This window comes from Pipistrellus kuhlii, unplaced genomic scaffold (assembly GCF_014108245.1).
Source record: "Pipistrellus kuhlii isolate mPipKuh1 unplaced genomic scaffold, mPipKuh1.p scaffold_m20_p_4, whole genome shotgun sequence".
NCBI classification, from domain to species: Eukaryota; Metazoa; Chordata; class Mammalia; order Chiroptera; family Vespertilionidae; genus Pipistrellus; species Pipistrellus kuhlii.
In genome coordinates, this window is record NW_023425540.1 from 80,171,679 (window position 1) to 80,194,211 (window position 22,533).

Consider the following 22,533-nt stretch of genomic DNA (forward strand, 5'->3'; position numbering starts at 1 on the left):
TCCTGCTTTCCTGACCATTTCCCCTCGAATGTCCACCATTCCCCTCAAATTCACCTTCCAAAACACACAGAAATAAAGGATTAGGGCTGTGGCAATGCCAATTAGAGAGGGGGAGCTCAAGCCTCCCCCAAATTTCCAACAGCCTCCACCAAAACCATTGCACACAAGCAGACACGGTGTAAGTGTAAACAGCGGACCTGACACACTCCGCTCCAAGACAGATCCTTGGGTTCTTTGTGTTCCTGCTCTCCCAGAAGACCCAGACAGGAGGATGGCTGAAGGGGGAACAACACCAGACAGGGGGTGGGGAGAAGGCCAGGGGAACCCATGGGGTTGAGGTCCTGCAGGAAGCAGGAGAGAAGATGAGGTCAGGAGCCTGCGAAGTAAGAAGGCAGCGTGGAGAGAGCAGAGGATTGTCATCCTGCAGCCAAACGGAGCATCTGTGCTTATCTGTCTGAAAAAGCTGGGCCTTTCCGTCCTCTCCTGAAAGGAATGCATGCTCATTGCAGAGAGAAAGGAAATGGAAAAGGAAAGAAAAGAGAAAAAGAAAATTGGGATTCCCATCATGCCGCTTTAGTGCACTTTCATCTCTTCATATATGTGTATAGGCCACATAGAACCATTTCCAAAAAGAACTTGTGGCTTTAAGACCCAGGAAAAGAGGGTAAATGACATGACTTTCTCACCTTCTCCAACTTAAGCATTTATTTTTTTCTATTTTATACTATGATCTCTTTTTTACTTAGCATTCTGCAACCATCTATCCAAATTAATATATTTCTGCAACGGCTCCTTAAACCACTACTTAATAACCTATGAAGGACATCATAATACTCATGCTAATAATACCAAACTTGCTGAGCAGTTATGTGTGCCTGGCACTGTGCTGAACTCTTTACTGGTTATCTTCTTACAATCTCCCCACGACCCAAAAGCAGACAATGTCCATCCCCACGGATGAGAAAACAGAGGGCAGCTTAATCAGACTGTTACACACACACACACACACACACACACACACACACACACACCAGATGTTGGACTCTTAGCCTGTGCACACCTGCTAGGGGCTTTCATTGGGATAAATTGCGGAATGGCAGTTCCACAGTATGCAGGTAGTTTGGGGGACACTTTTTTTGAGGGAGCCTGGCAGGTTATCTGGAGGTGTCACTGCTCTTTCTGGAGCTGGGGGATCCCCTCCCCAGGAGCCTCGGTTCATCCCCTCTCGCTCCACCCCCGCCATGAGGCTGGACCTTGCCCGCTTCGCAATCTGGGGCTGGAATCCTGGCGGGCGGCCGGGCTCCGCCCCTTCCCGGTCTAGGAGCCCCGCCAAGGGGGCTGCCAGGGACTGACCGACAGACCCACAGACAGACCAGACGGAGGGAAAGACTGCGCTGATGGCCACGCAGGGAGAGCCCAGCGTGGGACCAGAAGTGAGTGTCCCCCGACCACCCCCTGCCCCTTTTCCCAGTTTGGTAGACCTCTCAGAAGGTATAGTACTGGGGAGGGGAGGAAAGATACCCCCAAATTACTAGGCCTGATGAACAGCAGTGGGGGTGACCCCTTTAACCAAGCCCGTGCCCAGAAGAGCCTAGCGTGGTTAAAGGGGCCTCCAGAAGAACAGGAACTTTGACCCCTATTTGCATAAAGCTCCAGAACCCCCATCTCTCCTGTAGGCTCTCAGCAAAGGACACTGGGGAGTGGAGTTCATGGGGTGGCAGAAAAGGTCACAAAATCTCACAATTTCAGGGGCCTGATAGGGAAGGCAAAAATAACAGCTGATGTTTAAATGAGGGCTTACTTTGTGCCCAGCATCTTAGAGATTTATTTCTCTTATTATCCCCCCCCCCCTTTGCAGGGAAGGAAACTGAGGCACAGGGAGGTTGCAGTGGACAGAGCTGGTGAGTGGTGAACCCCGGTGGAGTGAAGACGACCAGAAGGACGGGGTTGTGGGGTGGGCGTTAACACAGTAGAGAGAAAACCGAAGAGGCCATGCTCTCTAAACGTCTTATTCAAACTTCTTCCGGCGTTAGAGAAGGCCAGGGGCCAGGATAAGAATCACAAACCGAGAGCCAAGTGTGGGGTCAGTGGCGTCAGCTCTGTCGCTCCCCGTTTGTGTGAGTCCAAAGAAGCCTGTTCCCCTCTCCGTGCCTCAGTTTCCAGGTCTGTGAAATGGGGGCAGTAACACCTATATCCTAGAGTAGTTATAAGGATTAACATACAGGAAATCCTTAATTAGAGTTAAGAGCACATTAAACAGTGTATGAAACCCTATTATTAAGTCTGTGCCCAGCGCTTATCAGGGCCCCCGGCTCTCCTAGACTCCCGGACCCAACCACCTGGGTTCGAAGAGCACCACCCCTTTCCAGCTCGGCGGCATCAACCAAGTTAACTCAGCCTCTCTGGGCCTCAGCTTCTTCCAAAATCAGCGTGGTCATTGCATCTCCCTAATAGGGTTGATGCTGGGCTAAAAGGAGTTGAGGATTATAAGGTATTCCAAAGGGTGCTTGGTGTGTTTTCATATAAATGTTAGGGGTCCAAAGAGTTGCCTGGCTCCTCAGCAGGTGCATGTCGGACCCCTGTGTGGTACCATCATAAAGTCGCCCCGCTGTTCCCTCAGGTCTGGAACCGGACGGAACCTGAGCCCGATGCCGACAGCCTGCTGAGCCTTTGCTTCCTGAAGACGGCAGGGGTCTGGGTGCCCCCCATGTACCTCTGGGCCCTGGGCCCCATCTACCTCCTCTACATCCACCGCCATGGCAAGGGCTACCTCCGCATGTCCTCCCTGTTCAAGACCAAAATGGTAGCTGCCGCCCCTGGGAGCCTGGGACCAGGCGATGGTGGGGGCAGGGGGAGGAGCAGGCTGGAACCAGGCAGAGACCCCGAAGCGGACACTCCTCCCATCAAGAAGCACAGGGGGTGGGGGCACGAAGGGAACTTAACCAAACAGAGCAACACTCTGCAGGACACAGAGGTAAACTCAGGGGAACAAGGTTCACTCAGATTGGTGATAATGAAAGCGCACACACACACACACACACACACACACACACACACACACTCAGGCATTCCTGAACAGTTTCTGGCCATTCTGCGAAGCACGGCACACACGAGGTGATTTTAGGATTGCGCTAGGATAAACCTTTTCTATGTTCAGCAGTTACGCATTGATTTTTATGTTTCCCAGCTCTCCGTACTAGAGAACAATTCTTAAAATTGTTAGGTATCGCCCCAGCCAGTGTGGCTCAGTTGGTTGGGCGTCATCCCGTGCACCAAAAGGTTATAGGTTTGAGCCCAGGTAGGATGGGTTGGAGGATCTTTTGCTCTCTCTCTCTCTCCCCATCCTCTCTCTTCGCCCTCTCTCCTACCCCTCTCCTCTCTCTCTCCATCTCTCGTCTTCTCTCTCGTCTCTCTCTCTCTCTCGCTCTCTCTATCTCTCGCTCTCCCTCTCTTCTCTCTCTCTCTCTCCCACCTCTCTCTCTCCTCTCCTCATACTCCCCCTCCTTCTCTCTCTCTCCTCCCTTCTCTTCATCTCCTCCTCTCTCCTCCTCTCACTCCTCTCTCGCCTCTCTCGCTCTCCTTTCTTTCTCCTCGTTCCGCTCTCGCCTCGCTCTCGTCTCTCTCTCCTGTCCTCTTCTCTCCCTCATCCCCTCTCCCATCTCTCGCCTCGCTCTCCCCCATCTCTCTCCGCCGCTCCTCTCTTCCTCTCTCTCCCCCCATCTCTCTCCCTCCTCTATCACTCCTCCCCCCATCCTCTTCTCACTCTCCTCCCTCTCTCCTCTCTCTCCTCCCTCACTCCCTCTCGCCTTTCCCATCTACCTCTCGCTCTCTCCCTCTCTCCCTCCTCCCTCGCTCTCCCCTCTCTCTCTCCTCCCTCCCACACACTCCCCCCCCCATCCCTCCCCCCAAACATCTCTCTCCTCCTCCCCCCCACACCACCTCCCCTCCCCCATCCCTCTCCATCTCCTCCTCCCCATCCTCTCCCTCCCCACCCTCGCTCCCCCCATCTCTCCCTCTCTCCTCTCTCTCCCGCATCTCTCTCCTCTCCCCCCTCTCTCGCTCTCTCTCATCCCCCTCTCTCTCAGCTCTCTCCGCCCCCTTTCTCTCTCTCCGACCTCTCATACTCTCTCTCCTCTACCTCCCTCTCGCCTTCTCTCTTCTCACCCCCTTCTCTCTCCTCCTCTCTTCTCTACTCTCACATCCCCTCCTCTCTCTCATACTCTCCCCTATCGCTCACTACCATCTCTCCCGCCCTCCTCTCTCGCTCTCTCCTCTCTCTCCCCGCCGCTCTCTCCCTCTCCTCTTCTCTCCCATCGCTCTCCCTCCCCCCCCTCCCCCTCCCCCTCCCCTCTCTCTCTCTCCTCCCCCCCATGCCTCTCTCTCTCCTCTCGCATCCCCCCATGCTCTCTCTCTCCTCCCTCTCCCTCTCCTCCGCTCTCCTCTCTCTCTCTCTCCTCACCCTCCCTTCTCGCCCTCTCCCTCACTCCCCATCTCTCTCCCTCCTCCTCCTCCCTCTCTCTCTCCCCCCTCGCTCCTCATCTCTCATCTCCTCTCACTCCTCCCCTCCCCGCCCTCTCCAACTCACTACTCCTCTCTCCCTCCCTCGTCTCTCCTCACTCTCCCTCTCCACGGCTACCTCTCTCTCGCCTCCTACCTCTCTCCCACCTCTTCTCTCTCTCTCTCTCCCTCTCTACTCCTCTCCTCTTCTCTCTCTTCCCTCCTCTCATCTCCTCTCTCTCATCTCTCCTCTCCTTTCTCTCCTCGCTCGTCTCCTCTCTCTCTCTCTTCCTCTCTCCCTCTCTTTCGCTCTCCTCTCTCTCTCTCTCTCTCTCTCTCTCTCTCTCTCCCCCCCTCCCCCATCTATCTATATCTATCTCTATCTCTATCTCCCCCCGCCCTTTTCTCCCTCTTCCTTTCCCTCTTCCACTCTTTGAAAATCAATAAAAAACATACTTAGGTATCTATTTTTAGTGAGTTGCAAAAACACTGGCATTGTAAGAGTGAACCTCTCTGCTCAACCATCTATCCCATTCTCCTCCAGACTTATACAGGAATATCCTTCAACATTCATTCATTCCCATCCCACCTGGTTAATTTCTGTCCTACTGCCCACCATCTCTCTATTGTAGGCGCACTCGCCCTTAAAGGGCCGGGGAGTACAGATTGGAGGCTCTGAGGGTCATGTGGTCTCTGTCCTAACTACCGAGTGCTGTCGTGGCAGCAAGAAAGCAGCCACAGACCCCGGTACACAAATAGCCCCGGCTGTGTTTCCATAAATATTTGCAGTCGCTGACATTTGAATTTCATGCAACTTTCACGCAGGGCGGCATGTTTACTCTTTTTACTTTTGTTCAATGATTGGAAAATGTGGGAAGCCGTTCTCTGCTCACAGGCAATGCAAAACCAGGCAGTGAGCCAAACTCTGCCGGCGGGTGGTGGCATGACCCCTGCTTTGACTAACTGAGGCATTTTTTTTTCTTTTTTCTTTTTTTTAAAATATATTTTATTGATTTTTTTACAGAGAGGAAGAGAGAGGGATAGAGAGTTAGAAACATCCATGAGAGAGAATCATCGATCAGCTGCCTCTTGCACATCCCCTACTGAAGATGTGCCTGCAACCAAGGTACATGCCCTTGACCGGAATCGAACCTGGGACCTTTCAGTCTGCAGACCGACACTTCATCCACTGATGGAGCGCCTTGCTTTCTCTTATTCAAGAGAGATGGAAGCCTTCACGAGAGGGCCTGGAGACATACAGGTCCCAACAGAGAGTTTCCCCTTGGTTTAACGGTGGGGATTGGGAGAGACTTGAAGGGAGTGTAACTTTTTCACTGGTGAGTCTATTTCCTTCCACTCTGTGCCTTTGTACCTAAACTCTCTGCTGTGCATGGCTGGAGCTCTGCCCGCATTTTGGAAAACACAGGCTTAGCTCCAACCCTGGTATTTCATTACTATGTGACAGCTACCGGTCAAGATCGATTTGCAACACTCCTCGCTGCTTTTCCTTACGCAAATTTCCCATCCACGGGGCACTGCTCAATTGTGACATTGGTACGTGCAGTGCCCCAGCCAGAGCCATCGGGACGTGGGCTCGCTGTGCCATGTGCCAGCACTTTCTTCTCACCCACGAGCCTAATCTAAGCCTGTCTCCCCAGGTTCTTGGGTTCACCCTCATAATCTTGTACACCTCCAGCGTGTCTGTCACTCTTTGGAGAATCCACCAGGGGGTGCCGCAGGCCCCCGAATTCCTCATTCACCCCACCGTCTGGCTCACCACTATGGTAAGGACACCTCAGGCTTGCTGGCTTGCTCCTGGCTAAACTGCCCTTCCTGCCTCAGGGAAGGGTGCGGGGCAGAGTGGGGCTCCCCCCTCTCCACCTTCCCCACCTTAAGAGGCGTGTCCTGGCTCTCTGTGCAGACCTTGGCAGTGTTCCTGATCCACATGGAGAGGAAGAAGGGGGTCCAGGCATCGGGGGTGCTGTTTGGGTACTGGCTGCTCTGCTGTCTCTTGCCAGCTATCAGCACCGCCCAGCAGGCCTCACAAGGGGTAAGTGGGGGCCCCGGGCCATCTGGGGAAGCCAAAGTGACAGTTTCGGGCCTCGAGTCCCATCCTTCCTCCTCCCCTTTCCACACACAGCCTATTCTCTATGTAGACACAAACACCACAGCTGCTTGAAATCTAGCGACTCGCGAACCCACTCCCTCCCATAAAAGTATCCATCATCCCAGTGGCTTTGTCGACACAAACTCTCATTGTCTTACACACTCACAGCACTCACTTCACTTGCACAGGAGACACATTGGGTCACACAACCAGACTCCGAAACATCTCTCTCTCACACACACACACACACACACACACACACACACACATCTGCATAGGTGCAGTCCTACTTGCTGCCCCCAGTTGTGGCTGTGCCTTCAAGTTCCCACACGACACACACATTCACACAGCCCTCCCACACAGCACAGACGCACTGTGGGTTGGCAAGCTCTGAGTTCCCACGTGAAATTCCAAACTGGTCCTATACACAGAGGCCACTTTAGACTGGAACGTGGTGGTTTAGCAAGCAAGGGAACTTATCCACAAAGTGTGTCCTGGTCACCACAAGACAAGGAGATCTCCACACCCACCCACCAGAATCTTAAAGTTTATACAGCAGCCTTAACGGGGTTCAGTCACGTGAGCCATCCAGACACCTTGCTCTCTCAAGGCTGCCTCATGGGAACAGGGAGGGTGCAGAGCCTCTGATGGCCCAGGTCCAGCTTGTAGGGCATCCAGCAGTCACGTCCTCTCCGTGACCTCCCCGGACACACACCTGCACACACTCTTCCTCGTGCATGCAGGTTTCCCCTCATGCTCACCTACTCCCACCCTCACCCGTGCCCTCCTGCATCTGTAGGTCCATGCTCATTTTGTACACCCACTCGTATTTCTGCTTCCCAAACCCGACAGCAGCATTTCCATGTCAGGGGACATGATGGATCATTTTATCTGCAGAGAAAAAAATAGATATAGCCTACACAGGGTTGCTCAACTTCAGCACGCATGGCATAATTCTCTTCTGGGCGGGGAAGCTGACCTGTGCATTGTAGGATGTTGAGTGGCATCCCTGGTCTCCACCCACTAGATACCCGTGGCACTAACCTTCACCTTGGTAAACCCAAATGTCTGTCAACATTGTTATATGTCCCGTGGGGGCAAAATCACCCCCAGTGGACAACCACTGCGCAGGTGGCACTCACCCAAGACCTGTTGAGCCAAATGGTTAAAAGGAGAGGACAGAGAACCACCCTTTTACAAAGCAACCTTTATAACTAAAGGGAAAATTCCACAGGTCCCTCCCGAATGCATCAATGGGGAGGGAGGGACCCCACAGTTGACTTATCAATCTGCCTGCCTGGACTCAGTGGGACTTCTGCCTTCTCTCCCACAGGGCTTCCAGAGTGACCCCTTCCGCCACCTGTCCACCTATCTGGGCTTGTCTCTGATGGTGGCGCAGTTCCTGCTGTCCTGCCTGGCCGATCAACCCCCCTTGTTCCCTAAAGACCCCCAGCCATCTGTAAGTTGGCAATCCAGTGCCTCCCTTGTCCCTGTTCTACTTCTGGTCTCAGTCTCCCCGTGTAACCGAAGGGGGTGAACTAGAGCACAGGCCTTTTCTCTTTTTATTCATTCCATCATTCAGCAAAATGGGTATGGCACATCTACTCTATGCCATGGGTTGGCCAAACTTTTTCTGTCCAGAGCAAGACAGAAACTAGTTTAGGCTTTATGGTCTCTGTGGCAACTACTCAACTCTGCTGCTGTAGCACAGACAATATGTCAACAAAGGGAATGTGTTCCAATAAAACTTTATTTGCAGAGATAAGCAGTGGGCCGGATTTGGCCCTCAGGGCTGCAGTTTGCCCGCCTTTGCTCTGTGCCCCAGCTAGGTACTGAGGATTATACTGAACAAGCGGATGTGCCTATCTTCACGCAGCTAACAGCCAAGTAAGAGAACCAAACATTAGCCACATAACATTACACAACTGTGTGGAAAATTATGCCTGGGGGAAATGCTCTGCAGGAGAACCTCGTGGCCCCTGAGAGCTTACAACAGGTAACGTGAACTCAGGAAAGAATTCTCTGAGGAAGAGACAGTTGATCTGAGGTCATCTAAAAAGAAATAATCAAGTTAAACTACAATCTGACTTTTCACCAGATTTAAAAACTGATAACAAGCGGTGATGGCAAAGATGTGCTGAGATGGGCACTCTCATGCCCTGTTGGCCAAGAACATAGGTGTGTGCAATGTTCCTGGAGCTGCTAGCAAAACCTCAGGGCAGAGCCCTGTCTACTTCACCGGTCCCTGAGGGATGCAGCTCAGAATGTTGTCTATGTCCTGCATGGTCCTTGCTTGGAGAACTGCCTGGACTCAGTATCCTATAGAATAAAAGCTTAATATGCTAAGTGTCTGGTCATCCAGTCATCCATTCAACCAATCAATAGCATAGCAATATGCTAATGATATGCTAAGGCCGCTCAACCACTTGCTATGATGTGCACTGACCACCAGAGAGCAGACACTCCTGATAGGTTATCTTGCTGCTGGGGTCCAGCCAATCAGGACTGAGCAAGATAGGCCGGACATGCCCTGGAGCCCTCCCGCAGTCCTCTCTGGCTGGCCAACCTCCTGCACCCCTCCCTGGCCTTGATCCCTGCATCCTCTTGCCAACCAGGCTGTGGGACCCCTGACCCTCAAGTGCATAAATTTTGTTAATAATAATTGTTTTTCTAGGAAACTGTTAGTTCTTCCCTTTGGATGCTGTCAGTCTGTGGCCCAGTCCCTTTTTGCCTTGCCTGCTAGGTGTCTATCCCCAACAAGTAGCCAGGGCACACCACTGTGCACTTGGGGACTAAGCTGATGGTCATTTCATCCTGACTTCCTGCCCTTGGCTCCCTTGGCCCCATAGTGGCCTGGAATGTGAGACTGCATTCTCCTTTTGCCCATCCTTTGTCTTTGCAGAATCCATGTCCAGAGGCTGGGGCCTCCTTCCCCTCCAAGGCCATGTTCTGGTGGGTTTCTGGGTAAGTAAAGTAGCTGAGAAGGGGCTGAGGTGGTGCCTCCCACCTCCATTTGTTACCACCGTTCGTCCCCATGAGGTTCCAAGGTCAGCTGGCTTTCTCTGCTCCAGCCTCAGTGTGTCCCTCTCAGAGTGCCCATCAGCCATATCCCACTCCCACTCAATCACTGGAGTGAGATTTGGGCTTAAACCCTGGATTTCTCTCTGTTGGCTAGCCATATCACAAATATGGAGTCCCAATTTTCCCCTCTTTAAAATGGGAACGACTATCTTCATTGAATGTGAAGTGGTTAGTGCTTGTACATAGCAGGTGCTCGATAAAACAGTCTCTTATAACAGCTTCAGTCATTCCATCAACACTTAATAAGCACTTACTATGTGCTAAGCACCAGGGGTGAGGAGGTCAAGACCAAATCTTTACCCCCTGGAGGCTCTCAGGCTGGTAGAGGAGACAGATGTTTCTCCAGGGTCAGGATATTGGGCACTGAGGGTGTCTCCACCCACCAGACCCCCTCCAGGCCACATTGTGGTCAGACTTCATAGTACCTAAATTTTAATGCTAGCCCCACCACTTCCTGGCTGTGTGCCCTTGGGCAAGATACTTAACCTCTCTGTGCCTCAGTCTCTGCACCTATAAAATGAAGACAATAGCATCTACCTCACAGCATTGTGAGGATTAAATGAGATAAGGTTTATAAAGAACTTAGAACAGGCTCTGGCCTATAATGAGTATTATATAAAGCAGCTGCTAAATACATGCAGCATGGGATGCTGTAGGGGTGTAGAGCTGGTGGAAAGAGCATAGAAGTGCTAGAAGAAAACAGACCTACCCTGTGTTTCCCAAACATAGATATTTATGGACCATTCTTCAAGGTTTTTGCCTCATTAGAGTATTATGTATACATTATTTATTGTTTTTTCTTTAAATTAACTCACTTTTCTACTTTAACAGCCTTTTTTAAAAAAGGAAACTTTCTATCACTGACAAATGGGAAAAATCTAGGGAATCACTTGCCATGTAGAACTCCAAATATAATTTCAGTGAAAAATAAGCAATGTTAATAATTTTCTAGGTCAGGACTTAACTGGTTTGGCTCAGTGGAAAGGATGTCAGCCTGCGGACTGAAGGGTCGCAGGTTCGATTCCAGTCAAGGGCATGTACCTTGGTTGCGGGCACATCCCCAGTAAAAGGTGTGCAAGAGGCAGCTGATCGATGTTTCTCTCTCATCAATGTTTCTAGCTCTCTATTCCTCTCCCTTCCTCTCTGTAAAAAAATCAATAAAATATATCTTTTCAAAAATAATAATAATTTCTAGGTCAGAACTATTTCTCGCCTGAGTTTGCTCTAAGTTAGGGCAGGAAACTTGAAAAGTCTCAGAGAGGAGCACAAGACCAGCACCAAATAAGAGCTTCTCCTTGGCATCACTGGAAAGATTAGAGACCTGGAGAGAAAATAATGCTTCATTTCTCTGTGTGTGTGTGTGTGTGTGTGTGTGTATGTGTGTGCGCGCACACGCGCGTGCACTGCTTTGCAAATTGGCCCTGTGTCCGGAGGGCAAAGAGAGATGGAAGAGCAGGCTGCAGAATGGTAGGTGGCGGTTTTCACAAGAAAGGAACTTACCTGCAAGCCTCATCTTGGGCTGCAAGACAAGGTCTCCACTCTCACTGGTCAGAGTCTTCACAGTTGATACAAAGGCCTTAATGGGGTTCAGTCATGTGGACCTTCCAGATGTTCTCAACAGCATTGACCTCTCTCAAGGCTACCTTCTTGGAATGGCTCCCAGTGCAGGAAGAGTGGGTAGCATGCACATTGCAAGGACAGGGGAGGGTGAGGGGCCTCTGACTGCCCAGGTCTGGCTCTGGGGTCCAGCTCTGGGGTCAACCAGAGGACCCCTCCTCTCCATGACCTCTTCCAGCAATGTGCCACCGACAGTCATTCCACATACCAGCCCCAACTGTGGGGAAACACTGTCATTTTAAGGCGAAAACATTGAGGCCCATTGACAGAAGTGGCATGACCATGTCACAGAGTTTATCAGTGGCTTCCTGTGACAAAACTTGGGCCAGGGGATGAGGATAAAGGCAAGTGCTGTCTTTGTCCCTATGGAGGAGAAAGACAATAAATAAATGACCAGACTGAAAAAGTAAATAATCATAATTGCAACAGCATCATAAATAAAAAAGCTCAAGAAACCATAGGATCGTATAATGGGGGATCTGGACAGTGGAGGTCATCAGATGGGCTTCTAAAGAAATCCTATCTAAGCTGAGGAAAAGGACAAGTCACAGTGACCAGGTGAGAAATGCAAGAAAGGAGTTTTGAGCTGAGTGACAGGCATGTGCAAAGGTCCTGAGGCCAGGTGGCTGGAGGGTGAACGAGGAGGAGAGGGGGACATTGAACACTGAAGGAAGGGTTCCAGTTCTCTCCACAGTGACAGTTGTCAATTCCAGACTTCTGACTCCTAGGGAGGTTTATTTCCGCTGCCGCACAGGCCGTCTCTTGGTTAAATCTCTCTGAGCCTCTGTCTGCTTCCTCCTCTGTAAAATGGGTCCATAACAACCTCTCCGATGGGCTCGTGTGAGAACTAAATGACATGATCGTTATAGACTGGAAAGTGCCAGCAAATATGAGGTGCAGGTAAGTCCACTGCCTTCACTCTGCCGAGGGGCCAGCAGAGGTGCAGAGAGGTAAAGGGACTTACCCAGGGCCACACAGCTACCAGGCCAGGACTTCGATAGGGCAGAAGACACGACGAGCCTGCCTGGGTGACCCTCTTTTTATTTTTACAGGCTGATCTGGAGGGGCTACAGGAGGCCACTGGGACCAAAAGACCTCTGGTCGTTGGGGAGAGAGAACTCCTCAGAAGAACTTGTGTCCCAGCTGGAAAGGGAATGGACAAGGAGTCGCCGTGCAGCCCAGCGGTGAGTGTGTAGAAGCCGAGAGCGCTCAGCTGCACCGTGGGTTAGCAAAGCTCCTCATTTGGCCCCAAATATAACCGCCCACCCTCCCCTGGCTCTGCCTCCACAGCCCCTTCCTGCGGGCAGATGTCACTAAGCATCAAGGGGTCAGGAGAAATGGACCTTTCCTCGCCGAGTGCTTGGCAGGCTCCCAAAGGAGAGGGAGGAAGTGGGAGCTCCACAAGGGCCCCTGAAGGAAGCTGGGGTGCTGGGATGGCCAGCAGGAAACAGGGGGGCCTTTTAGGACTGGGGGTGGAGAGTTGGATGGTGGATCAGAAATGCAGGCAGCTATTCGCTTGTGTTACCTGAGTGACTCATTTCCTGGGTCTCGGCTTTCTTATCTGTTCCATGGGGAGGCCATCCCCTCTCCCCTAACTCATAACCTGTGGGAGATGAAAAGGAAATGATTTTAGGAAAGAACTGAGCGAATTCTTCGAAAATGGTAAAAGCACAAGCAATACCAGTTTCCCCAGAGCAATGGTCGGCAAATCTCGGCTCGCGAATCACATGTGGCTCTTTGGCCCCTTGAGTGTGGCTCTTCCACAAAATATTGTACCATGTGCGGGTGCGCACATACAGCGTGATTGAAACTTCGTGGCCCGTGCGCAGAAGTCGGTTTCAGCTCTCAAAAGAAATTCCAAACGTTGTACTGTTGATATTTGGCTCTGTCGACTAATGAGTTTGCCAACCACTGGCTCAGAGGGTTTCAAGCTCTCTCTAGCCCTGTCCTCTGCCTCATTCTTGCCCACTGTGGTATCTCTGGAAACTTCGGTGGGGCCCTTGGAGTCTGAAAAACCAGTTTGGGAACCATTGTTCTCTAGAGAAATGAGCTGACAGCATTACTGAAACTTGAAGTTTGGACAAGTCACCTGACCTCCCCGCATCTTGGTGTTTTGGGGAACAGACAAAAGTAACTTAGTTCTGTGGTGAAAGTAACGCATGCTTTATGTACTCCAGGATTTTGTGGTAGTGGCTGTAGATGCTAAGGCCCACAATCTAGCAGGAGAGAGAGAGAAAGAGTGAGAAACTGTTGACTCACATAGCTGAGAAGGCAGGTCTAGCTTCAGGTCTGGCTGAATCCAGGGGCTCCCATGGTGTCCAAATTCTTTCCCTGCATCTCTCATCGCAGCTGTTTTTGTGTATTGGGCTCTGCATAACGCCATCTATCGCCTTCCTATAGGAAATCTCAAGGAAATTGGGATTGGCTGGCTCATGTGAGGCCACTCCCATGGCTAGGGGGTGGGCCCTATTATTAGTGGTTCTTTGAGAGTCACACAAAGCGGGGAGGGGAGAGGACGAACTGCCCCCCAAAGGAAGGGGGTGGGTTGCTCTAAAAGGGGTGAGTTTATGAGCAAATCGAAGCAACAGCTCTCTCCCACACTGGCGTATTTGCTGAACTCCCGCCCCTTACACACACACACACACACACACACACACTCTCTCTCTCTCTCTCTATCTCTCTCTCTCTCTTAAATTACCTTTGAGGGGCAGAATTCATTCAAAAAAGCCCTGGTGTCTCACCCGCTCTCTCCCTGCTCTGGTTTCCCTCGTCAGCATGAGAACATGAGCTGGTGGATGGAAACACTCCCCCAGGGCAGGCGGAGGATCCATAAACAGTGGACAGGAAGAAAGGAGGGAGGCATGGTTATACAGGGACCCAGCTCAGTCACGTTCCGAGCTGACGGATGACACACAGAGGGGACTTTGGTTTTTATGCCTGAAATATTTTGCAACCTTTGGAGGGAGAGGATGTCATCCTGAGAGGTCAGCAGGTGGTACCTACCGGCCCAGTCAGGTTCCCACTTGGTTGTCAAAGAGAGAAACACCCCCACACTTGGTGGAATGTTGTTCTGGTTCTGTGGGGTTTTGTTTTTTAATAAGTTGCCAACATTTAAAGCAGGAGAGATGTTGCCTAGGAATCTGGAATTCTGATCTCTCTTAAAGCAGACTGGTGGTGCGGGGTCACAGCCTCTCATGGCAACAGGAGCGTGGGTCTGGGTGGTGGCTGTCCCGTTAGACAGGGCAGGTGCCCTTCAGCTGGCCACAGTCCCCACCATGCCCTTCTGTCTCCCCCAACTTACACCCGGCCACTCACTCACACCCCTGCCTCACCTTGTGGTTGTATAGCAAGTCCTGCACAAACAGACCTTTGGTCCAGAGACTAAAGGCTACCCCAGGCTAGAGGCTTTCCTGGAAGAGAAGCGAAGCCCCCTGGGGCGGAGGAAGTTTGCTACAGCCTGCAGGTTGACCACAATGAGTCAGAGCTCTGGGGGGCAAGCAGCTAGACCAGGACGAGCAACACACTCAGCTGGAGGAGGCCTTCACAGCATCTCTTCCCCCACCCCGTTTTACCACGGAATCACAGGCTCAGAGGGCAGGGGACAGAGGGCATTTGAACCACCGTCTCCTGGCTCCAAGGCCAAGTTCAGTCCACCAAACCAAGATGCCTGCCTCCTTCCTTTTTTTCCTTCCACAAATCTTTATAACCTGATGCACCAGGCACTCCTGTTGGGCCCTTTGCACACATCACACCTAATCTGTTTTCCCTCATCCATTGCTCAAGCATTCACGGAGTGTCTACTACATTCAGGAGCTGAACTAGGTGCTGGGGAAAAAACAAAAAGTCTCCCCAGGTCTAGCAAGACCACTAAGTACAGGAGAGAGCTGGAGAGTGTGGGCATGGCTGTGAAGGCCAATGATTAAAGGATGGAATCAGACTGGGAAGGGTGGTCAGGAAAGGGCTCGGCAAGGAGGTGACACCCTTTTGTCATTTGAGACCCAGATACCAGAATGCACATCATGCCCAGCTCAGTGACAAAGGCCAAGCCACAACCCTCAGAGATGCCAAACCAAACAACAAGCGAGGCCAGAGATGGGGGACAAGGCCTTGACCTTGTCAGCAAAAGTCTGGCAACCGACCCTTGCCAAGGTCTTCTTTTTTTTTTTCTTTTTGTTTCAGTGGTGGTAAGGACCATAAAGAGGCGCTGTGTAGCCAAAACCGGTTTGGCTCAGTGGTAGAGCGTCGGTCTGAGGACTGAAAGGTCCCAGGTTCGATTCCTGTCAAGGGCATAGTACGTTGGTTGCGGGCACATCCCCGGTAGGGGGTGTGCAAGAGGCAGCTGGTCGGTGTTTCTCTCTCATCGACGTTTCTAGCTCTCTATCTCTCTCCCTTCCTCTGTAAAAGGATCAATAAAATATTAAAATAAATAAATAAATAAATAGAGGCGCTTTGTAAACCATGAATGGGGAATCTGGGCTCAGATCCCTGCTCTGCCCTTGCTGGGTGAACTTGGGCACCTCTCTGAGCCCCAGCCTTCTCTTAAGTAAAGTGGGGAGCCTGTGATACAGGCAGGCAGGGAGGTTGAGAGGAGTTGATGCAGTCGGGCACGTACAGGACTGATCCCAGTGCCTGGTCCTGCGTTCAAGCTCTGTACGTGGGCATTGATATTAATGATAACCCCATAGCTTGTCAGAATTGGAAGGGACACAGAGAGAGAGGAGACTAGCTCCATCACACACAAGGACACAGAAGCACAGAGAGGGGAGCAGTCTGCCCAAAGTCACACAGCAACTGGGCTGTCAGCAGCTGCATCACGACCAACCAGCCTCTCCCCACGATGGAGGAGTGCCTGCCTCAGAAGGGGTCCTCTGACTTCCCCTCCTCCCCCTCCACCACCCCAGCTGTCCCTGTGGCCTCTGGTTATGGCCAAGGCCGGGCTCTTTCTGCTTCAGGGCTCCTGAGCTTCTGGATGTGGTGTCATCCAGACAAGGAGTGCCAGGCCCATGAACACCAGCAGGATTCTAAACCTGTTCTAAACCCGTTCAAAACCACCTAAGGGCTGTGGGGGGAGAAGGGAGGGCTGCACATTGGATCAAAAAGGGCCCGAAGGCAGAGTTGGGTTCAAATCCCAGTTCTTTTGCTTCTTAGCTATGTGTCCCTCAGACAAGTTCACCCTCTGAGCCTTAGTTTCCTCATCTGTGAAATAGGCTTAACACCTGGCTTGCCAGGTTTTTAGGAGGACTAGGAAGTGCCTGGTGCATAGAGTAGGTGCTCAAAGCGTGTGCAGTCCCATCACCATCCGTGAGATCTTGGGCTGCCTTCCTGCCCACCCCACCCCTACCTGCCTGCCTGTCTCATAAGTGGATGATCTGGGGGATAAGAAAGTGGGTGATCTGGAAGAATAGGGGAGGAGGGGAGGCTGGATCGGTGCTCACCCACCCCCTGGTTGAGAATGAATCCTGTAATGCTGGGTCCTGCTGCTGACAGCTCAGCTGCCACCCCTGAGAACATGGAAAAGGACTCTCTTCATCCCGTTGGGGCCGCTAGCAAAGTGGCATAGACTGGGTGGCTTATCAACAACCAAGTTGTCTCTCGAAGTTCTGGAGGCTGGGAGTCCAAGACCAAGGCACCAGCAAGTTCGGTGTCTGGCAAGGCCCACTTCCCCATTCAGAGACACTATCCTCTCGGTGTCCTCACATGGCAGAAGGGGCAAGGCCATTCTCTGGGATCTTTCATAAGGTCACTAATGCCATTCATGAAGGCCCCACCCTCAGGATTTAGCTATCTCCGGAAGGCCCATCCCCTAACACCAATGCTTTGGGGGTTAGGATTTCACCATATGAACTTGAGGAAACACTCAATCTACTCGAGGACCCAGCACCATGTCTCTTCTCTCCTAAGGCACTCCGCGGCAGCCGTGTTCAAAAGGAAAGGGAGCCTCCGCCGTGGTGGGGAGGCCACAGAGGCCGAGGCCTTCCTGCAGCCGAAAGGGAGCGTGAGGGGCCCGCTGCTGAGGGCCATTTGGCAGGTCTTCCGCTCCACCTTCCTCCTGGGGACCCTCTGCCTTGTCATCAGTGACGTCTTCAGGTTCACTGTCCCCAAGCTCCTCAGGTGGGTTCAAGCCTAGGTTTGCCTGGCTATGGTTGGTGGTCCTTGGGGCCAGGGGGCTTTAGCTCTCCTGTCTCTTACCTAGACCTCTGCTCAGGGAAGTGGAGGGTGGGCGAAAGGACACTGAGAAGGACCAAAGCAAATGAGAAGGTGACTGGGAGAGACAGTGAGTGACCGCTAACCCGATTGTATCAGTTAGCTTTTGCTGCATAACAAAACACCCCAAAGGTGATGGGCTTTAAACCACTTATTTACTTACAATAAAGTGGGTGAGCAATTCAGTTAGTGCACGAGCACCCCACGTCTGTTCAAATATTCCTCTTACAAGGATACCAATCCTACGGAATGAAGGCTTCCCAGAGCAGACTCACTTTAACTTATGCAGTTGCATTCTGAGGTGCTGGGGGTTCGGACTTCAACATGGGAATTGTGTGGGGTACAACTCAACCCATCACAGGTGGGGATGTTAAAACATCACCGCTCTTGAGTGTAGCTGCTGCAGCTCACTTTGAAAATTAGCATAGAGAGTGGGGGAAATAATCATGGTTGTTTTTGAAAATAAAATCTGTCACACCATCTGGTCCTCCAAGACCTGGCCAGACCTTCTCTCACCAGCTCTGCCTCCTCCCTTCTTCTCCCACAAGCCTTTTCCTGGAGTTCATTGGCGATTCCGCAGCCCCTGCCTGGAAGGGCTACCTGATCGCCGTGCTGATGTTCCTGGCCGCCTGCCTGCAGACGCTGTTCGAGCAGCAGCACATGTACAGGCTCAAGGTGCTGCAGATAAGGCTGCGGACAGCCGTCACCGGCCTGGTGTACAGAAAGGTGAGCCGTGGGGAGAGGCGCGGGCCTGGCCTTTCCCTTCTCCGCATCCTGTCCTGACCTACATGCAAATGCTCCAGCTCAGTGCCGTCACTGAGCTGTTGGTATCATCGATGCCTGAAAACATATTCATTCCTTCGTGAATAGCTGCCTACACTGCACTCTCACCTCCCAGGTTATTTCTCTAAGGCCCTGCATGATCTCACCCGAGGACCTTAGTGACCTCATCATATCACATCATATGTAAGGTGACCAGATGTCCTGCTTTTGGTGGGACAGTCCTATTTGTAACAATTTGTCCCACGTTCCTCAGCGTTTTAAAAAATTCCAAAAGATTTAAGATTCTTTCTAAAAATCGGGACTTTTTAAAAACACCATGGGACTCGGGACAAATTGTTACAAATCAGGACTGTCCCGCCAAAAGCATGACGTCTGGTCACCTTAATCATATGCCTCTTCGTCTCTTGCTCACCTGCTCCAGCCACAAACACAGCAAGCACCCTCCCACCTCAGGGCCTTTGCACTTGCTGTTACCACTGCTTGGGCAAACCTTTATGTCATCAACTCCCTCATGAGGAAAAAGGACTCACCTCTGGGCACTGCAGAAACTAGGTAACAGTGGACTGACTGTCAGCTATGTCACCAGGCGGCATGGCTTATGGTAAAAGTGAGCCCTGACCCACTGGTAAATTGCATCTGACCTGGAAGTTCCATTAGGGAACTATGAACACCTGGCGGGAAGCCATAGCCCTGGGCCTCCCTCTGTGCAGCGACTCTTATCCCTTTGGGGGACCCTGGAAGGAACCCCACAAGACTGATACTATAAGAGACAATGGCGGGCTGGCCGGTTTGGCTCAGTGGATAGAGCATCGGCCTGTGGAGTCAAGGGTCCCAGGTCTATTCCAGTCAAGGGCAAGTACCTTGGTTGTGGGCACATGCCCGGTAAGGAGTGCATGAGGCAGCTGATTGATGTTTCTCTCTCATCGAGGTTTTTAACTTTCTACCCCTCTCCCTTTCTCTCTGTTAAAAATCAATAAAATAAAAAAATTAGAAAAAGAGAGAGAGAGAGACCATGGCTCCTGTGGGGTCCGGAGTGTCTGAGCCAGGGTGATGCTGTCCCATGTGAGTCTCCTTCTCTCATCCCTGAGCTGCCACCTGAGGAAGGAGGGCGGCTAAGGGAACAGCTCCTCAGCGGCCACCAGGGTGGGTCTTGATGCTGCCCTTCCTGCTGCGCTTCAGACCCGTGTCCCCTGATTGCACTGGAGCTACACCCGTGTGGCCAGGCCGGTCTTGTGAGTCCTCGAGTTGAGTGAGGTGGGTTGGAAAACGACCAGGGCATTGCCCGTCCCACTCCCCACCCGAGGAAGGCCTTCTTCGTCTCATGTGAGGCCAGGCCCCTCACCTCCTCTCCGGCTGCTCTGGGAACTGTGTCCTCTTATTTTCCGCAGCTGCCGTTTTGTTTTGTCCTTTGTCTTGTGTTACTCCTCACCTGAGACATTTTTCCCATTGATTTTTAGAGAGAGTGTAAGGGAGGGAGAAAGGGATGGAGGGAGGAAGAGAAGGAGAGAGAGAGAGAGAGAAACATAAATGTGAGAGACACACATCAATTGGTTGCCTCCTGCACGTGCTCCAACCAGGATCAGGGATTGACCTGCCCTTGACTGGAATGGAGCCCTTAGATCACATGTGTCAAACACAAGGCCCGCGGGCCAAATCTGTCCCGCCAGGCCTTGCAATGTGGCCCGCACCGCGCTGTCATCACTGCACTCCGCTGCGTTTCCATCACAATGACAGTTTATGACTGTTCAGTAAACCATTCGGCCTGCGATTTAGGCTGGATTTTAGATTTTGGCCCCTTCTCTGATTGAGTTCGACACCCCTACCTTAGATGCAAGGCTGATGCTGTAACCACGCTCATACCTGCCAGAGCTAGTGTTTTCACATCTGGGGCTTTATAGATCCCGGAGGGACTGCCAATTCCTAGAGAAAGTAAATGACTCACCTGACAGCACACATTCAATATGCAAACCACTCAACCCAAAGCCCATCCCGCAACCCCATGTATGGGGCTCTCACATTCTGGGACACTCCCCACACACACCCTGCCCTAACCACTCAGGGCCAGACAACTAGGCAAGGATCCCCCCAGCCTGCTGGGATTGTTAAAGACAGCCAGCCCTAAGCCTGCTTGCCCTGCCCGGCCTTCCTTCCTGTGAAAACCACAGTCCAGGCTCCTGCCCACAGTTCTGCCTGCCTCCCTCCACCCAGCCTGGTGCTTCCCTGAGTGGCCCCTCCAGTAAGGATTTAAGACACTTCGTGGCTCTCGTCACTGCCACTGAGGAAAGAGCTAAGGCCGTCTTTACTTAACCCTCTTCCCCAGCTCACACTCCACCCCCAGGAGAGCCAGCCCAGCCCCTGTGCTGTCCACAGCCGTGTTCTCAGCACTCAGCTCAGTGTGGGGCACAGCGTGGGTGCTCAATAAAGACTCAGAGATTTTGGGGAGAATTTCTACCCTCAGTCATTCCCAGTTTATTCCTCCCCTCCTCACTTCTTTCCTCAGACACTCAGCAGACAGAGGATTGCAAGTAACACTGAGCATTCAACAGGCAGGAAGGGGTCTGCTGTGGCCCCAGGGTTAGGGCCCGAGAACCAGGCTGGTATTTGAGCGGCACGGCGGTAAATGCCGGTAGGGGTCCATTTAACACCCTGTTGAGCCCCGGTCAGACCTTACTCATCCTGGATTCAATCCTAGCCCAGTCACTTACAAGCTCTCTGACTTGGGGCAAGTTGGTCCATTTCTCTGTGCCTCCGTTTCCCAAGCTGTAACATGGGGTTAGTCATTCTGCATTTCTTTGATTCTAGTCTCACTTTTTTAAAAACACTTCTCAAATCAAGATGCCTTATGTGTTAATTTAATAATGTCTCAATGCCAAAATATATATATATAATTTTTTTTTCTTAATGATACACAAACAGAGAAGGTTTTATTCAAGGCATTTTAAGCTGAAATATGGCAGTACCTGCCCCATGCAGTTGTGTGACGGGCTCATCACAGAAAATGATGACGCTGGGTGTTGAGCACAGCACCTGCATCATGGGTAGCCCTCAGCAAACGGCCACCACCGCCGTCTCAAATCCAAGGTTTTCATGTATTTTGTGACGGACTATCATCGCTCCAATGCTTTATAGGGATTTCAGAATATTTTCCTCTTTGTCATCTCCCTGAATTCTCACGAAGGCCCTAGGACAGTGGTCGGCAGACTCATTAGTCCACAGAGCCACATAGCAACAGTACAACACTTGAAATTCCTTTGGAGAGCCAAATTTTTTAAAGTTAAACTTCTTCTAACACCACTTCTTCAAAATAGACTCGCCCAGGCCGAGGTATTTTGTGGACGAGCCACAGTCAAGGGGCCAAAGAGCCGCATGTGGCTCTCGAGCCACAGTTTGTCGACCACGGCACTGGGAGCTTGGTTCAGGGGTTTTTTATTAGTTCACATTAGAGATGAGTGGATGGGGGCTCAGGTGCTGAGGAAATCTGCCTCAATCAGCCAGGGATCAGTCTTAGTTCCACACCACCAGCCTCCTCCCTGCACCTGGGGCCTCCCTGCGCCCCCCAACCCCATCGCCCGGCTCCCTCAGAGCCAGGCCTCCTTCCTCCTGCCCTACCAGGTCCTGGCTCTGTCCAGCGGCTCCAGAAAGACCAGCGCCGTGGGGGACGTGGTCAACCTGGTGTCCGTGGACGTGCAGCGGCTGATCGAGAGCGTTGTCTACGTCAATGGGCTGTGGCTGCCACTCGTCTGGATCATCGTCTGCTTCGTTTATCTCTGGCAGGTGTGCTGGGCGGAGGGCGCTGGGACCTGAGCTGAATCCTACCCCGCCCCCCTCCTCTCCTCCTCCTCCTCCTCCTTCTCTCCCCTCCTTCCCTTACTCCTGTCTCCGTCTGCACACTGTGGGCTAAAATGAGCAAAGTGTTAGATGAGGATGGCCTTTCCTTGACCTTGGGCAGGATGCTCATCCTCTCTGGGCCTCTGTTTCCTCACCTGTAAAATATTGATGATAATGATGACACTGACACCTCGTACCGGGGTACCGAGGAGACAGATCAAGCCTATTTGAAGTTATCAGTAACACTGGGGCACCAGCATCAACTGCAAAAAAAAAGACAAAACATTTTAGGGGAAAGAATTTGCTACCTGGTTTTCAAAAACCATAAAGTGACCAGTATGGGAAAAAAAAAAAAAAGTTAAATCAGTTTCTCTAACTTGCTTTCATCTAGTTTGTGGTATAAGGTTTCTTTCCTT

The 22,533-nt window shown here is 51.8% G+C and overlaps 1 protein-coding gene across 6 annotated transcripts in view; it reads left to right on the forward strand.

Annotated features, from left to right (window-relative positions):
- The first annotated feature begins 1,303 nt into the window (after positions 1–1,303).
- ABCC6 (ATP binding cassette subfamily C member 6) overlaps positions 1,304–22,533 on the forward strand; it is a 51,744-nt gene continuing 30,514 nt past the window's right edge. For 4 of the 6 annotated variants that reach the window (XM_036411292.2, XM_036411293.2, XM_045571267.1 and 1 more), the window contains exons 1-10: positions 1,304–1,433; positions 2,621–2,803; positions 6,156–6,281; positions 6,419–6,547; positions 7,938–8,063; positions 9,507–9,568; positions 12,355–12,486; positions 17,204–17,413; positions 18,055–18,232; positions 21,902–22,063. In XM_036411292.2, coding sequence (XP_036267185.1) covers positions 1,398–1,433; positions 2,621–2,803; positions 6,156–6,281; positions 6,419–6,547; positions 7,938–8,063; positions 9,507–9,568; positions 12,355–12,486; positions 17,204–17,413; positions 18,055–18,232; positions 21,902–22,063 — 1,344 coding nt within the window. In that variant the 5' untranslated portion in view covers positions 1,304–1,397. Of the gene's footprint in view, positions 1,434–1,858; positions 1,902–2,620; positions 2,804–6,155; positions 6,282–6,418; positions 6,548–7,937; positions 8,064–9,506; positions 9,569–12,354; positions 12,487–17,203; positions 17,414–18,054; positions 18,233–21,901; positions 22,064–22,533 lie in introns of those variants that run through there. The other 2 variants (XM_045571269.1, XM_045571270.1) reach the window with 2 other exon arrangements.